The sequence below is a fragment of the Rhopalosiphum padi genome, chromosome 2, assembly GCF_020882245.1.
Source record: "Rhopalosiphum padi isolate XX-2018 chromosome 2, ASM2088224v1, whole genome shotgun sequence".
In the NCBI taxonomy this organism is placed as follows: domain Eukaryota; kingdom Metazoa; phylum Arthropoda; class Insecta; order Hemiptera; family Aphididae; genus Rhopalosiphum; species Rhopalosiphum padi.
The window spans coordinates 47838366-47857637 of NC_083598.1; the positions used below are offsets into that span (position 1 = coordinate 47838366).

The 19272-nt window shown below is 24.7% G+C and overlaps 1 protein-coding gene across 2 annotated transcripts; it reads right to left on the bottom strand.

The window, feature by feature from the left end:
- Positions 1 to 858: 858 nt before the first annotated feature.
- On the bottom strand, positions 859 to 16861 carry LOC132919856 (protein spire homolog 1). Of its 2 annotated transcripts, XM_060981745.1 has the most exons (16): positions 16029 to 16861; positions 12023 to 12090; positions 10784 to 10901; positions 8304 to 8440; positions 7232 to 7420; positions 6957 to 6986; positions 6195 to 6446; positions 5193 to 5304; positions 4958 to 5032; positions 4759 to 4892; positions 4574 to 4682; positions 3085 to 3263; positions 2297 to 2416; positions 2132 to 2233; positions 1841 to 2049; positions 859 to 1744 (listed from the first exon to the last, which is right to left on the bottom strand). In XM_060981745.1, exons 1-16 carry the CDS (start codon positions 16291 to 16293, stop codon positions 1612 to 1614), a joined length of 2232 nt encoding a protein of 743 aa, XP_060837728.1. In that variant the 5' UTR covers positions 16294 to 16861; the 3' UTR covers positions 859 to 1611. The 2 variants fall into 2 exon arrangements, with proteins under 2 accessions (XP_060837728.1, XP_060837729.1); XM_060981746.1 differs by lacking the exon at positions 6957 to 6986.
- Positions 16862 to 19272: the final 2411 nt, after the last annotated feature.

The following is a 19272-nucleotide window of genomic DNA, read 5'->3' on the forward strand; positions in this document are numbered from 1 at the left end:
CGTTTTTTATAATTATTATTTCCTGTCTCAGATTTGATTCCTTGCAACAGTGAGATAGGTTTCAGCCAGTTAGTGAGAAAGAAGCACACAGTCTATGGTGGTAGCTAACTAGCAACTAGTTGAATTTTTTGAGTTATAAATTTGATTTAACAATTTGGTTAGGCTTAGGAGATAGGACTAGTTATCAAATTTAACTCAGTGGGTCAGACTATATTTTAGTAGATTGGGTCACAGAATAGATTCAATTTTATTTTATGTATTTTGTATTTAAATATTCAACTTAATTTTTTTAACTCTTTTTTGGCAGACTTTGAAATAATAACATTCTATAATTTGTTAGGTCAGTTACCTGACATTGATTTTAGTAACCCAAGAAAAGGTTATATTGTTAATCAATTAAGTTTTATTGCTAATGTTTTTTTTGTTAACAAATAGCCAATCTAATACTTATAAAATACATTTTTCTGCATAATAATTAATATAAATATATATATATTATATTGATTTTTTTTTAAATTTATACTTGTAAATTACATTTGTAATTTGTATGTTAGCTATCATTAAGAACAATTTATTACATAATAATTTACAACCGCTACAATACAGTTGAGAGTTTGTTAATGTATCATGAAACATTGTTCTCTATACAATCTTTTTGGCAAATATTTAACAGATCTGTAATCATATTTATTTTATTAACATTAAACATATAATATTTCAATTCATTCTGATTGTAATTCATATGCAGGACCAGATTGGTCTGGTGAGTTACCGACTAAAACTCAGTGGACCGCTCAAAATAATGGTCGGTTGTGAGTGTTTGGTCGTATTTTTATTTATAATAATGATAAAATAGTATGAACATAGGTAAACAATATAATTGATTCAAATTATTTAAACCGTACAGTAGATGTAGCTGTAATCGAACGTTAGACATTCTAAAACTAGGTAAGCTGATATCTTGCCAATCCTATGCTGTTCTTATGATTTTCAATGTTTGGAGTTTGGACAAACGAGGATGTTGGCTGTCAGGAATATAGGAGGTTTTGCCTTTTGATGCCTCAAATTTTAGCATTTTCTAATTAATTTCAAAAGAAAATAACTGTCAAAAAAATATATTGCAATACATAATAAGTTTAAAATTTTAAATTTCAACATTGATTTTATCATTTACAATATTATAGCAATTAACATTTAAGACGAATATCTAAACAATCAAAGACAAATCTACTGAGATTCCAGAACTGCAGTAGCAATATCAAAAAATAAATTTCAACAAAATTATAACTAATTCTAAAAGACATTAATTTATGAATTTTACATAATCAATTATTTTTTTACATTATAATTAAAAATTATATATATATATATTTATGTTTCATTTGTGCTACAATGGTGTTTATTAATTTAATTTCAATTAATTAAATACAACTATCAAATATAAATGACTCTTAGTCACTGAATTAGGCGTTCATTGTAGTTATATCATGAGTTATAGTAAATATTCACTAAGTAAATTAATACTACAATTGCAAATAATATTTAGCAATCAACCAACAATAATGGAATGTTAAGTGACTAAGAAAGGAATACATATTAATGTGCAATTGACTAATAAACAGATGACACGTCAAGTGTTAAATGGCGAAGTAAATTTGAACGATTCACTCTAGATGTTTTGATTTCTTGCAGTACCATTGTCTTACAATCTAAGCAAACAGTCATTTGTGCACTATATTTGGTTCTGGAACAATAAATATTTACATATAAAAATAAAATAAAATTAGATTTTGACGTTTTTCTTCTATAGCACAACGGGTTAAAGATAAGAGGTTATTACCGAGTGATGTTTTGTGTGACTGTAGATGAACCATGGTAACTTGCAGACATACTGTTATTGGGACAACCAACTGTCAACGATTTTTGAGGACTAGATGGAGCACTGCCCCAACTACTTTTTGACCACCAAGGATTTTGTTCCGATATTGCTACATTTGGACTGAGCGCTACAACCGGAATTTGGGACAAATGATCAGTAGGCATACGCATCTATATTAAAAAACAAAAATATTTATTTTACAACATAGGTAGTCAAAGATTCTGTACAACTATAGTATTTTAGATATGTTACCTTGGTACAGCATTTCGAACATATTGTACGTTGGCACATTTTGCATTCCTGTCCCCATGGACCAAAAATGCCAAATCTTGTTTTCATACATAAGAAGCAAACCTATAAAACAAAGAAAATATTTATAATCCTGTTTCAATCTTTCAATATAAAATTAATATGTACTTTTCGATTTTCAACATCTTCTTTGAAATTTCCTTCAACTGGTAAACTTTCTATCTCTGCTTTGGTAAGTACACTACGAATATGTATAAGCTCTTGCAGAGTTAAGGTTAAACAATCACTCTATAAAAATATTTATTATTTTAATATACTTATTTTATAACAATATGATTAATTTTCAAAAAATATATATATATTTTTTTTTTTTTAAATAATAGCATATGAGAAAATAACTTAAAATTTAATAATTTAGTCGCCAAGATGATTGCATATTAATAAAAAAACATTACTAGTTTAGGCCTGAAATATCTTCAGATACAATTAAATATTATTAAAAACAAAGATAAATATTATTTTTAAGTAGTTAATATATATTTTTTTAAATAATCAACACAATAATGAAATTATGAAGAATTTCGACTAAAAATAAAAGAATTAAGAGGACGCCAAACCCACAAATATCTCATTCTTGCAAATGTACAACATAGTAAATTAGTTTGTTGTTAGATTTTAATATTATTAGTTAATTAATCCTTTAATCCTTAAGTTAATTTTTAAATTTAGTTAAGCTTGATATATTTTCTTTTTATAGGTTTCTATTGATATATAAATTTGAAAGCAAGTTATGAGCATTTTAAAACTCGTTTGAAAATACCAATTTAAAAATAATATGACAAAATAAATAGCATAAAATAAACTATGATATTAATTTCTCAATATGCATGACATAATTTTAACTTATTATTACCGTCAGATATTGAAGGTAAAGACATTAAAAGAGAAAGACTTACAGTAGGCAAAGTGTTTTTGAACATAGATTGTCTGCGAGTTTGCTTCCATAATCCATCCATTGGTTTGATAAAAGGCAGAGATGATTGATCTGCAATTGTGTGCCTTCGCTGTTGTTTTCTAATTGCATGGATATTTTTATTGGGTTTTGTGTCAGGAAGTCCATGTTTTTCTTCTCTTCCTACAATCAACAATACCAGTATCAAATAATTGTACATTTAACTAATATGTTATGATGCAAACAACAAAATACTAAGTATTTATTTCAGTGTCAAACTGCTCAATTAATTAGTTTTGTTTGTTACCAATTTATAAATTTAGTTGAAGATAACTTCATTCAATATTAATTGTTAAGTAAGCAATTTACATTTAAACAAATTAATTAAAGCATAAACCAGTCACAATTAATATTATAAAATAAAATTGTTTTAACACTTGAATACAATATAATTTGTGTAACAAAGAAAAATAATTAAAAACATATTTGTAATTATGCATTGTTAAGGATACGTAGATATTTTTTCACTATAATAATAATTTTAACATGAATACAAATCTAATTTGTTACAGTTACATAAATTATTTTTGATTTATCAGTGTTGCAACAAATACTTGGTTACATTTTATTTTTATACCAAGGATTTTTATATAAGTTAATAGTATATTAATAATACAAGAGTTTTAATAATAAGATTAAATGTTAACAAGCATAGAAACAAATCTTAAAGCCTTAATTTATGGATGATCAAGTAGAATTTTACCCAAAAAGGTATTGTTCAATTAAACTTACCTGGATTTTGTACATATAATTTTATACTATTCTTTTTAGAATATACATAACAGCTGGTCTTTTAAGTGTCAACATAATGTTAAATTCTACAAAATAAAATTCTGTACCTAAATAAAAGATTTACAAAAAAAAAAAAATCATAAACATAAATTACCAAGACAGGTGAAGCAAAAGTGTTGGATTGTGGTGCATTCTAAATTGTGAATGTGGATAGTAAATTTATTAGAAAAAAATAATCCTTAATTTCATATATCAATCACCTCATATTTATGTACAAAATATAATACAACATTTATAAATATTTTTTTAAGATAGGTATGAATAAATTTAAGATTTAAATTGTAACAATATTTTTTTTCTTACTTGGAATTATAATATTATTTAATATTCAGACTGTACGAAAAATTTTATTTTAAATAATTAAGTAGTTTAAAATGTCTTATAATGTTGAAAATATGACTGAGTGGTACAATGACAACCACAACACAAAATCACAATGGTTAAATGGTTTTAACATAAACAATAAAATGATGAAATAAAAAAAAACAAAAAGAAAGATTTAAATAAACATAAAAAGAACTAGGAATGTTACAAGAACTTAAGGTAAGATAAATAATCTTAAGATATCACACAGGATGAGGTTGGTGACAATGTTTTTAATCGATAGTGCAAATCACAGTTGTTTGGTTGGGAATCACTACCTTGAGTGGCCACGCCCAAATATGTGGATTCTTCTGTTTTTTCCACTGTAGTAGTCTTGAATGAGTTATTTTCTTCATCGTCATCAAAATCGTCTTCAGAATCAGAACTCTGAAAATTTTATATGAAAACACACATGAACAACAAAACCATTTTAACAAAATAACGTGTTATTAAACAAACATACTACTAGACGAGCTAATGCAGAAAAATCCACTTTTATAAGCTTGCGTTCTTTATTTGTATCTAGCATACTTTTGATAGATTGGTTAGGCATATATTCTTCTTCTGAATTGTTCATAGATGAATTGTCATAGTGAACTAAACAAAAATTTAAAATTAATTTACAGAGAAATATTAAATTTTGAACAAATAAAATAATTTACTTTTTGATTTATTGTTACGAGAGTTTGGAGGACTTGACATTGATCTTGATGATTTAATATTACGGAAAGGACTTTCTAAATAAATTTAAAAACAACTGTAAATTAAAACTGAACACATATAGAACAACATTAAATAATTCATGTAATAATAATTAACAGTAACAGTAGAATCAACAATATTAAAATAACAAAAATAAATATGTGTTATAATCATTTTAAAATTTAATGAGCTTACTGGTTAATGAAGTAGAACGCAACTTGACGTTTCCGCTTTTTATACACTCCAATAAATGTTCCCTTGGTGACAGTTTATCTTGTCGGCGAGGAGCTAATTTTCTTGCAGCAGCCTGTAATAAAAATTAATACTTAAATAAGTAACGTAACAAGTAACAACTTTAAATAAATTATTTATATGACAAAATAGATAGAAAAAAATGTGTATAAATTATTAAACATTAATACAAATATGATCAAGTTAGTTAGGTTTAACAAAGTACTAAAACATTTTAAACATTGAGCTTATCTAGAGTTTTAATTATAGTACATTAAACTGAATAATTATTTATTGCATACTTATATATTAATATAGGTAATTTAAAGAAACAAAAAATATAAATTCATTTCTATTTTTCTTCCAATGAAATAATTCACAATATAGTATAAGAAATATTGTTGTTATAAAATAAAATATATTCATAATTAAATTCACTTTTTCTTAGAACAATATCAAATTGTACAATGATTCAATGACTATATTGACATTGATTAATTTTAAGAATGTTATTGTAATAGCTTCAGTTTAAAAAGGTTTAAAAAATAACTTTAAATATCTGTTAAAACAAGGTCACCAGACACAACACTATTTACAAATATAAATACAATAGTGTCGTTAAAAGGTATGCAAAGCTTTATAAATACAAAAATGATTGATATTATTAAATATTTTCATATTGATCATATACAACTTTGTAAAAATAAATTTATAACCAATTCAACTATATTTGGTGAGTCGGTAGATATAAAATACTTAAGATCAAAAGTTGATAATGATTTCACTATTATATATAAGGGTGAAAAAAATAAAAATTTTACATAGTTTTAAAAAAGCATGAAACTAAAAATTTTGAAAAAAAAATTAAAAAAGTCACCACTTAGAAATAGTGAGTGTTTAATAATAAAAGAATCACTCTGTATTGATAGATCGACATTAAACCAAAATACTCTATAATGTACTTACACTTTTTAATGGCGGCCTTGATCTAATAAATTCAAGTATTGCATCGTGAGCATCTCTTTGAATTCTGGCAGGAATTTCTGGAGGGGTAACTCTTTTTAATGTATATCTTCTAGACCTTATGTCATCCATTAACATTTCATAGGGGGTTAATGCATATTCAACAAATTCATCTCCAGTACGAGACCTTTGGTCAACTTTTTTCAATTGTACACCACGTCGTAGTTCCCGTATTAATTGTATCCATAAACGTGCCTACAAATTTTTTTTATAAATAATATTATTTTTAGTTTTTTAAACACACATAATATTATATTATTTGTATAGTAAAAAACTATACAATAACTATTAAAATTAATATTGTAATACAAAAATATAATATCCAAACTAAGTTCAAATGTTAAAATAAACTACAAAATCTTCATAAAAAATTACAGTACTTATTTGTTATTTCTACACCACCATACCATATAAAATTGATCACCCTACCATCAAGTGACTATCCTTTGAAGTTTATATTATGATAATTCTACATAGTGTTACAAAACTATCAAATAATGGTAAATTATAATAATAATAAATTGAAGATTCAAGACTGCTAACGTAAGGTCACTTGGTGGTAGGGTAATAAACTTTATACAGGTTAGTAGTGAGGTGATAACAAACAAGTACCAAAATTACTTGAACCTGTATTAACTTAGAAATCAAAATTATTATTTTGAATTATAATAAAATGTAATTTGTTTTACTATAATCTAGACATACTTGTAAAATACTCCACTTTCTGCGGTTGGGCTAACAAAAAGTAACACAACAAATGTGTTAGTTTTGATGCCATAATAAATATAAATAATACAAACTTATAAATTCACTTCCTAAAGCCATAATACTGTAGGTATTACTCACAATAAAACTTAATTATGTGAACACATATGAATCAACACTACTTTTTAATTGTGACTAATAAAATTATAGTTTTAAGATAACCATTTAAAAAATAGCAGCAATAATGAATATTCATTAAGCCCTTGATAGCTTACCCAATCACTGTAATCCAATGTAATTAATTCAGCTGAAGTTGAATTTCTGTGTCTTAAACTGACAGATCCATCAGATAATTTATCTAAAAATGACGAAAGCTCTAAGGCCTCTGCCACTAATGCTCTGCATACAGCTTTATAATGAGTTTCAGAACCCAATCCTGACACACCAATATGTCTGCTGCATTCCTAGAATAAATTTTATCCAAAATATATAAACAAAAGTAAGAAATTTTAACAATAAAGATGCTCAAGATTTTTTCTAGTTGATATGGGTTTGGGAAATATTAAAACATAACTTGCTGGTTTTGGATGAAGAAATTTGTTTATGCATTTTAAACAAATTAATTAATAAATACAAAGATAGATTGAAAAGAAGAAAAAAGATAAAAGACTTTATAATAAACAGAACATTTGCAAATTTCTTAGTAGCAAAAGGCTAGAATGGACTGGGCAGGTATGGCATGCAGAAGGATGTCTTATAAGAAAAGTGCTCGATGGAAATCTGAGTGGGAAAAGACCCATAGGGAGATCACGTCAAAGATGGTTCGATACGGTGAAGAGACTTAACACTAGTGGACCCTACTTAGATAGGATATAGATAGGATGCAATGGAGAGGAATTGTAGAAGCAGCACTAGACCTAAATGGTCTGTTTCAAGCCTAAGAAGAAGAAGAAGTAGATAGATTGAAAAGGAAGAAATTTGAATGTATCAATATTTATCAATTCAAAATTGTTGAATAAAAAATATGTATAATATACCAGTGATAAGTATGCCAGACTTAAACATTATGTAACTACTATATAATTTTTATGTATCTATACACATAGAATGCTTCTTAAAGATCTTGAATGTTGAATATAGGTTTTACTATACTTATACTATTTGTATATTATAATATAGTTTTTTTATGAAATTAAAGATATTGTTGAATACTTTAACAAAACAAATTTCCTGAAATGTTATTTATTTTTAATCTAGAAGACCCCAAAGTTAGGAAATCATTATTTCTCTAATTTTGAAATCCTGAAACCTTTAATGAAAATTAAATAACTATCAAATAATATTTACCTCTAACACATCATCAAAAGTAGCAAAATTATTTCGTGATATTTCTTCACATTCAGCAGAATCTCTTTCAATTCCTTCATCATCAGTTTCACCTGATTGTCCATGATCCATAGATTGAGCATGCAAACCATATTCAACTGAAAATTTAAAAAGAAAACTTGATAATTAAAAGAAGTATCCTATAAAAATTAATCTACTATTGATTGATAAAAACAAATGTTTAACAAGGTAATAGTTAATGATGGATTATAAAATGAGAAAAATATGAGAAATTAAAAAATATTTCATAACAAAATGTTAAAAAGATAATATTTATTTAAATGAAACTCATAGGGAGTTGAACTGTGTTGACTGAATTGTTCAAGCTAATACCTTTTATCTGGAAACGGGTAAAGTAGTATACCTAGTAGGTGAACAGGTTTGTAAGAGAACAAAGAGCATGAGAAAAACTGTAGAATAGAAAAGTTTCTAATAAATAACATCCCAATATAGTATGATCCAAACAAACTTTTTGGAAAAATAACTGTAAAAATTACAAAAAACATCAATATGTTTGTATGTTCCTGATAAGAATACTGATTAAGGTCACATTTTTTTGATGGTCAAACAATTTTATAATATTCAACTTTTTGTCTAGATTCAAAAAACAAGAATCAATCACATTTTAATTGAATAAAATCTAATTTATTCTATAAAAATTATTTAAATTGAATTTATTAAAATAGATCAATTTAATAAATAATAAATAATGTATCTGTTGGGTATATTATATGTGCAATAGTTTAGGTATACCATATACAACCAAAATTAATTATCAATAGGTAGTTTTTTGTTAACTATATAACAATGATAAATACATAGTATTTTAAAGGAAAAGAAGAATAATCCTCTTTGTAATGGACTACTTTTCATGGAAAGTAGTGGCAATTGTAACATACTTCTTTTAAGTAGTCAGTACCTACTCAGTTCTAACAACTGCTAGAATAAGTAGAAGTGGATAATAGTGAATGGAAAGTTTGTACAGTTGAAATGCTATGATTATATTCATCAGATCATTAACAATAAAATTACCTTATTCATCATAGAAACTATTACATATAAATGGTATTCAATAAAAAAAAGTTTTTGTTTTTTCAGTAAATAATTTTAATTTAGATTGTCACGAGAATAATTATTATTGATAACTTTTATTTAAAATATCATATATGTATCACTTTATAGACACACAATACATAGTTTGTAGCTTACTTTAAAATATTTTATAAATAATAAATGAGTAAATACCTAAAATATATAAATTATAGTACAACAACAGTACAATTAAATGTCAAGTACTACACTATTTAAAATAACACAGTATAAACTTTAATTATCTAAATATTTTCAACCAAACTAAATTAACTATGAGAAGATTATATAAGTTTAAAGTGTTCAATAAATATTATATAAAATATTATTATACTTAAGTGACATAATATACATAACTTAATCTCTTTAATGAGAATAAACATCGATTTCCGAAATATGGAAGTAAAAATCTTCATAAAAAAACTATTTTATAATCAATAATTCAGTAAATTGATAATTATATAACAAGATGACCTTCATAAAATTTATTTTGGTATTTTTAGAAATGTTTCGTAATTGGTTTTTTTTAAAAATATTTTTGATTAATGCATGATGCAATTTTAGTTTATCAGTAAAAAAGCTTGAAAATGTAATAAAAGATTCACAATATATAGTTCTCACTAAAAAAAAATTTAAATACTTAACTACAATTTTTTTATACAAGCATTTAATTTTAAAATTCAAAATTTAGATTTTTATAGCCTAGATTTTAAACTTTAATACTAGTGTTTTCAAGTTGTTTTTATAGAAAAAACCTTAAATATACAAATAGGCAATTGTTAAAGGAATTTCAAGTTGATATTTTGTTGTAATTCCTAAAAGATTTTTAGTAAGAACTTGAATCTTATCACTATGTATAATGTTATTTTATTTTACACAATATAATTTTCAAAATATTCAGGTTATTTTTAAACTATTTACCTAACCACAAACCTATTCACATAGATTTATAGTATGTTGGTATTTACTTAAAACGAGTATATGAAATTATATTATAATAATTATCATATGTGATTGTTTTTACCAAAAATTAATTCAACCTAGCATATGAGTAATATCAATATAAATATATAATATATCTAATATCCCTTTAAAATATTATTTGATAGACTATATGCAATGATTTATTGTATCGTTTAAATTGAACACATCCTTTACTCAATGGCGAGGTACACTTGAAAAACCTATTACACATTAGAAAATTGTCAACATTTTTGAAAAATGTTCTGATAAATTGGATACATATTAAAAAATATAACATTATTATCTAGGTACCAAATTATTTTATTTAATAATTGTACTTATTTACTAAAATGTATGGTATTTAGTAGTTAATATTAATATTTACTTACATGAAGCTATCATTCGTTTAATTAATGATTCCAACTCAGGATTTAATGACCTTTCTTCATCTTCATCAATTCCAAAATCAAGTACTTGAAAAACAATATATCCTAGACTGGCAATCACCTATACAAATTAGTATTATGAAAGTAGGTATATGACAAAATATATATTTTTTAAATTTAAATTTATTAATTGGAATATTTTAAATTAATTTTGTTAGGTAATAAATGTCAATATAGTAAATAATTTTTAATACACATTTTGATCAATAGAATTTACAATACATTTTTTTTTCAACAAAATTTGTTACAGTATAAAAAAAAAACGTAAACATAAATGGTATGATGATTATATTTTTTATTTAAAAAATATTAATATAACTTCCATTCATTTTTATCTAAGAATTTATAGTCTTTATAATAAAATTATTTACATATAGGTAATATAAAAGAGATTTTATAATATGTTGCATAATACATGGTATAAAATTAATAATTTAATTTAATTTAAAAACAGAAAGCAGGTATATTAAAAACATAAGGAAATGTGTTTTAAAACCAAATATAAAATTATATAGTATATATAAGGACTACAGACACTAATTGATTTACAAAGAAAAGAAAATATTTTAATTATTACCTACTTATTTTTATGCATTAAGAATTATGTTAATTTGTATAACAATACACGGTTCCCAGAATACCAAAATGAAAATGTAGGTATTTATAAATTAATAACAGACTAAAAAATGTTTGAGATTAAAAATTTTTAATAATATATATCTATTGAATTTAGGTACTGGATAATACAGGTATAAAAGATACTGTACAATTAATGTAAATAAAATATTCAATCAGAGTAAAACTGTAAATATTTATTAGAACAACATATAATAAAATATTATATGTATCTAAAATTGCTTTGATATTTTAATTACCAAATAAAATTAACCCAAATTCAAAAAATATTATTTAAAAGAATTAAAAAAAAATTATTTTAGTGAAATTATTTAGTATATTTTTTACTCAAGTTTATTAAAGTATTTAATATGATATAATTTAAATTAAAATAATAATATAATTTAAGTATTTAAGTATTAAATAGGTAACTATTAGTTAAACATTTTTCATACTAAATAGTTAAGTAATTTAAATCTATAATTACTCTAATCAAAAATTATTTTATGTTTGCTCATTCTACATAGTTACAGTGTTACATGTTAAAAATACGAACTTAATACTTACATGATGTTGAAGTATAGTTTTACTATCATTTTCATTACTAAGTTTTTCAATATTTTCATGAGATTCAGCTGAAACAAACATAAAAAAGTATATTATAATTATTTTCTTAGTTATACAAAATATCATACAAACACATTATTTGTTTAACAGTGTAAATTAAATTATCTAGTAGACCAGGTGCATAAAAACAATAATTTAATTAAAAGAGGGAAGAGTGTTTTATACCTTTATTACAAATTAATATAAATCATATTACTTAATTTATTTAATAAATTAAAATGTTTATAATTATATAATAAAAAGAAACCAATAATTATTTTATCAGTAGCAGAAGAACCCTCTCTACTACAGAATCCACTATGGCAAGTCTTTAATTAGCTATGAGTGAGTAGGTATCTACAATTGTTTTTAAACATGAAAAAAGTAAATATAAATATACTATGTTTAATGTACTATACCATGTAAGGATGATTCTATGATGATAAAAACTTATGTTTTTTATTTGGAAACACTCCTATTTTCTAAAAATTATTGAATAGATATTTTTATTTTAAAAACATGTATCGAGATCAAAATTAGAAAGAGTGGTGGGTTTTGTATTATTAAACTTCAAGTATAGAGAATAATGATTTAAAACTATAGCCGGAGAGAAATTAATCAGCATATTACTTATATTTACAAAATAGGTTAAAATAAGATTTGGTAACCAGGCAGTAGACACGGACCATTACCTTTTATACTTAAAGTTTACACTAGATTTCGTACATTTGAATTATCATACACTATGATATAGAAGATATTTTAGAACATTTTTTAAGATACACAAAACAGAGTTAGTAAGATAAATACTAACTTACTGTTTAATGTTAAATTAGTTAGTTTTAAAAAAATTCACCATATAATAAACATATAAAGAAACAAAAATATGAGCTAATTTAAATTACAAATAAATTTGTGAACTGTAAATATACAGAATTACATAGGTAAGTATTAAGTATGCAAAATTACTTTTGAAAAGATTTTAAAAGGAGCTCTATTGTCTATCTTATATTTTAGTCCTCATTTTTGGTAGTATGTTTGTATATCTATATAAAAGTATAATTTTATATTTAAAGTTCTTATAGGTTGATAATTCAACAACAATCTGTCATATAGTCCATAATATGGCATATAATATCTAGGTATTGATATACCTAAAATTAGGTAAAATTAGTATAGCAATAAATCATATTTATTTATTATTTTATAACATGTGTAGGTATAGACAAAATTATTTGTTAGTACGTATGCCTAATAAATATTAATAATTTTTCATTCATAAATTATTACCTAATAAGTAAATACCTAAGACTTAATCAATGTTTAGTAAACATTATAAACACTTGAATAACTAATTGGATCTAAATATTAATTATAAAAGTAATTACTTAATTACCAATTACTTAGTATATTTTAATGTATTTAATATCATACATAAACTATTGCAAAATATACCTTATACACCTGCCTACCAACAAAATTATTTGGTTTTATTGTAACAAGAATAAAAACTAAAAAAAATTAATCAATTTCAATTGTTATGTACCTACATAAAATACCCCCATAAACTATACAGTATATACCTATCTAATATTACTTTTAAAATTTATTGCGATTTATTGTGATACAAAATTAATGATGTTTACTTCAAGATTTACATTGTATTGTATGATTTTTTTCTGGACTACAACAATTTAGCACACTTGTACAAATATATTTAGGCAAAATAAAAATGTTTTCTATTTCTATAGCCATTACTCGATAACTACCAATACTCTTTGAGTCAACACCAAAATATGAACACAATTGCTAAATAACTTTAAAAAAAAAAAATTATTTTAATGATTAATATAAATTATTATACTATTGAATGCTCGATTGAATGTTTCAGTATATTTTAATTTATTGTATAAGTATAAACCTACCTATTTTTACAGGTACCTAATATTATTTAATTTCATATAACAGATAAATATAGGCACATATTAAATTTAATTAATTTATTTTACATGCAAGGAATTAAAATATATACCTATATTTATGCCTCGATTTATGCAGATTGCTAAGTTTCATACAAATTTATTAATTTAATAATGGTTTACTAATATTTAGTGGAAAAATCAGAAAACACTAAATCATGTATAGGAAGTATTAGTTCACTATTGTTGATCAATAATTAAATGTTAAGTGATTAATTATGCGAATCAGCAATAATACTTTTACAAATGAATACACATTTCTTATTTTTACTGTTAAGTCTCATAACAACTTTTTCTTTTGTCTCCTTAAGTTCTTAATGTAGTTAATGCCATTTGGTACGCAAAGCTGAAATTTATATGATCATTAATTGGAGTGGTTCAATAGTTTTTTTTATACATGTTTCATAAGAAGTATGTCCTGTATATTATAAGAGAATAATTTTTATTTATTAGAAGTTAGGTATTAATATATATATATAGGTATGCACTGGAACAAAAACCACAAAAATATGCATGAAGTCTGATGTTGAATTTTATAAGCTTATTTGGTTATTGACAACATATGTTTCAAACCTATTAATTTTTTATAAATTATTTTTTTTTAAATATCTTGAAGTAAGTGGTCATTATATTTAAAGATTTGGTAAGAATCAAGAGAGAAAATTGTTTTTATAATGTAACTATTGGAGAAACTTATTTTTATCACAGATTTATTTCAACAGACAAAAAAATGTATTACATTTAAACAATGTATAATACAAATACGAGTACAAATATAAAATAGGTACCATAAACACTTCGGCATAAATTCAGAAGTTAAATTTTTTATCTGTAAGGTATGTAGAACTCTGCATAAGACTGATTTTTAAGGCCCATGCACGTCCAAAATATTTTTTACATAGAATTAGCTTGTCCAGTCCAGTCTATCTTATGAAAAATTAGCCCAACCTAAAACCTAATTTTCATCTAAAATTTGATATGTTTAATGTTTGCGTAATAAAAACAATCAATTTTTTTTTGAAATTAAAATTTGACCTCAAAATAGGTATTATCTATTAATAATTTTTCATTTCAGAATCTATTTAAGGGATTTGGGAGTTGTTTAATTTATAGCCCAAAGACCCAGACCGGCTTGTACGGGCTTGTGTTATAATTGAAAAATAAGGTTGATAGCCCAGCCAACTCACATTAAGTGCATACACAGGGTTGGATAAAAATTGGGACCTAGTATATACCTGCTTAATCTTAGTCCATAATAACATTTCTTATATTATAATACGAGTATATTGCAAAATTAAATTTTTTTTTGATAGGTACTTAAATAAAAAATAAAACCTGAGATTGAAAAGGCCTTAAAACAGATTCCCAGCCTATAAGGGTACAAATATTACATAACTACTTATCAAACGGTATCAACAAAGTACCTACACACTTTAAATTATCAATATAACTACCTATGTATAATATTGGGCACAGTTAATTTACGTGGGCGTAATTAACTATGAATATAGGTACTTAGGTAGTATCTATTATAAGTATAGTACTAACTATTTTATAGTCTTATACAATCTTATATATGATAATTATCTTCGGTTGCATGTCATCAAAGCTCATTCACATGTACAACAATATTTAAGTAAATGTATATGAATTTTAATTTCAAACTTTGAAAATAATTTTATCTTTCGTTGGTTCTAAGGTTCACAGTGAAAAAAATAAAAATAAAAAATAACTAGTAAATCAGTAAGTTGCGATGCATAGTTAAATGGTAAGCCTAAACCAATTAAAAATTAACTATTTTATCTCGTATTTTATTTAAGAACAGGGTAAAATATAAATACTGATTATAGGTACCTAATTAGAATTTGTAGTTATTCAAAATTTGTATGAACTACCATGGTAGACCAAATAAAAACTGCACTCTTTAGTATTCAATTTAATTTTTAAACTCAAAATTGTCAAATAAATAAATGATTTACAAGACATACCTTTTTCTTCAGTGTTCAAAATGGTACTTGGATGGATGAATCCATCCTTATGGATACGAACTTCTTCTAGATTCTTGACCACACGACACCTGTTTGGATCACGTTCAAAAGCATTCTTGAAACACTTGGCACACTGATAGCACAGGGCCCATGCATGTTCCTCGCTAACAGGTGTATTAAATGATTTGATTATATTCACGAGTGAAACACAATCATTATCGTCCAATTTGCAGAGGTACGGCTTGAAATTGTTTGGGACATCCATGTCTGTTACTCACATGAGACTGGTGTAGTTGCAAGTCGACAAATAATACTTTAGAAGCCGACAGGGTACACTGGAGATGGATGAACGCGTCATCAAGAGATCCGACGAATAACGAATCGTAAAAAAAAAGTTCGTCGTAAAGTACGAGACCACAAATGATCGTGACGTTTCGAGAGCACTACCGACACGGTTTTTGTAAACAAAAACGCAAATGAAATAAAAATCTGAACGTTTCACAGAACAAGGGTTAACGAAAGTCAAACGAAATCGCGACTCGCGAGATATTGTTATGACTTTAGGTAATAGAGGTACGTAAGTCGTATACAATAATGCCACTTACGGGGTGCCAACGAGAATCACTAGACCACCGATTTAAACGGTTCGTAATTGTATATTTTGAATTGTGTCTTACGTCTAGATGTCGGATCGCACATTCACACAATAAAAATTTAAACGATGATAAAATTAAAAAAAATTACAAGAAAAACAAGCGAACGAGAAAAATAACACGAACCTTCAGCTATGATTGCGGCGATGGTAACTGGTAGACGGTAGTCGTCAGTGGCGGTGTTCGCGGTGGTCGCGGTCAGTGTTTACTCTGGTGGAATTTTTTATTGTTATTAGAAAGGTTATTAGTGTGTTAACGGACAGGTGTGTGCCACGTGCACCGTCCGCGACAACGACACTAGTCCGATGCTGAATTACAATCTTTACCCCTGTAGGAGCTAAAGGCCTAAATCGTAAGCCATCAATATAATATTATATCATAATTTATAATAATTATCATTTATCAATATTAATTTAATATACAATATAAATAATATAATTATTGAATTTATCCGTATTGACTATTGAGTACGATACCGCAAACCATATTGATTTTATGATCAAATAATCGTCAGTGACGGCGATATTTATATTTTAAAATTATTTATTTATCGATACGCTGGTAAAATAATATTTTGTATAAAATACAATAAAAATTATATTTTGATGTCTGGGCCATTGGAATATTGATAAATCCGTTATATTTTTAAACCTAAAACCATGTGACTCTCGTCAATTATTTTATCAATGTATTTTATCCTTGCAATAAAAATTATTAGTTTATTGACTTTGTGGACTTGTGGTTATTATAAATTTATAACTAAAACTATATATAATAATTAATAATTATAAAATAAAATGTTGCAAAAGGCGGTTAACCTTGTATTATGAACGTAATATATACGACTTTGAAATAAAATAAATACATAAATTGTTATTTTATTCGAGAATAAATTACATTTTAACAGATATATATATATATATATATAATTAATGATTATAAATATTTAAATAAGAAACAAATTTTGTTTATAGATTTATCATGTTTTTAAATTATATGTTACTATTAATTCATTCATCATTTTCTCAGGTATTTTATAGGTAGGTACATACCTATAAGTAAATAATATTGAAATTTACAACTGTAGGAACTTAATATAGTGACCTAACTTTTATTAGATATTTATCAATTGTTGCAGTACAATTATAATTTATAGGTATATAAAATTATAAATATAAAAATATGCAACGATCAAATTAAAGGAAATTGGTAGAATGGTAGATACACTTAACTTTATAACCGAAAATAGTTGACATATTCTAAAATTACCAATTTCATGTTGTTATATTTATGCATACCTACCTATTTTTTTTTAAATTTTAATTTCCTAGATGGCTAGATGACCATCTGTAGACTTTTTTGATGCCCCTACTACTATTACAGTACCCACGACCCATACGATTATATCTATATGTATACCTACAATACCCACATGCTACATTGCTACACATTATTATATGTATATACTACCTATATAATAATTATAATGTTTCATGGTCCGATGGTCCCCCGCACAAACATCTTCTTAAAGACTTGAAGAATAAATAATAAAATATATCAGCTAGACAACATAATTATTGTCAATAACCAAATCGATATACAAATATATTATGTAGCCAGTTGTAGTCCTAAAGGTAGGTACGTTGTATGTGGGTTATATATAGGCAGTTATATAGCTTTATGGCTTGTAAGTTATAACTTATAAGTATGCAAGGTCAAACAACATGTTTAGAATGCTATTCTTGATTCCTTATGCAAGTATTAAAACAATATTTATTTTAATTAATACAAAAAAACATTATTGTAATATTGTGTAACATTAAACCGTAAACATTTAGTTTTACTAAACAATATTATATATACTACCTATATGCACAATCTTGTATTTTCTCATCGTTGTGTTATCCATTATAGTAGTATATTATAAATTATTATAATAGTGATGACCACTTACTGGTATAAAAATGCAAAAATATTTTAATCGTATTTTTTGTTTTAATTATTATTATGACGTACCATTCGCATATTATTATAAATGCACTAAGTACAAAAACATAAAAAACATAGTACCTATAAAAATAAAATGTGTAACAAATAACATATGCTATTTAATAATTTAATATAGGCATATAATTTGAATGAAATTAATGTAAAACTTCATACGAACAAAAATAATTTTAAACTTTTGGGTAAAGATTCGTATTTTGTAAAGGCATAAATATTAAATGCATAATCGTAACCGTAATATAATATGCTCCCCAAATGTTTTTATTTTTTCGTATCTATAATAGTATCTATTTAATATTTGTTTTTATGATTATTGATTAACTATTGAGTACTAATATTGGTAATATTAATCTTTAGTAAGTTATAAAACTTGTGATAAATATAACTAATTTACTGGGACGTATATGGTATAAAACAAAACATAGATGAGAACTTAAATTAAATGGCTAAAAATCGTTTCAACTAGTATACTCAATAATTAAAAACAGTTGAAAAAAGTAATTTTATTGAAAAAGTTTTAGAAAAACAATAATCAAGTAAAAAAATTCAATAATTTCAAATATCTATAAATAATATAGCTTAAA

Bases quoted from the DNA above. Each gene is read 5' to 3' on its own strand.
- LOC132919856 (XM_060981745.1), bottom strand. From the start codon at position 16,293: ATGGATGTCCCAAACAATTTCAAGCCGTACCTCTGCAAATTGGACGAT. The intron at 7,421-8,303 runs GTAAATATTATT...AATTTATTCTAG, and splicing joins CTTTTGATGATGTGTTAGAG to GAATGCAGCAGACATATTGG. The intron at 2,050-2,131 runs GTAACATATCTA...TTTTTAATATAG, and splicing joins GTTCGAAATGCTGTACCAAG to ATGCGTATGCCTACTGATCA.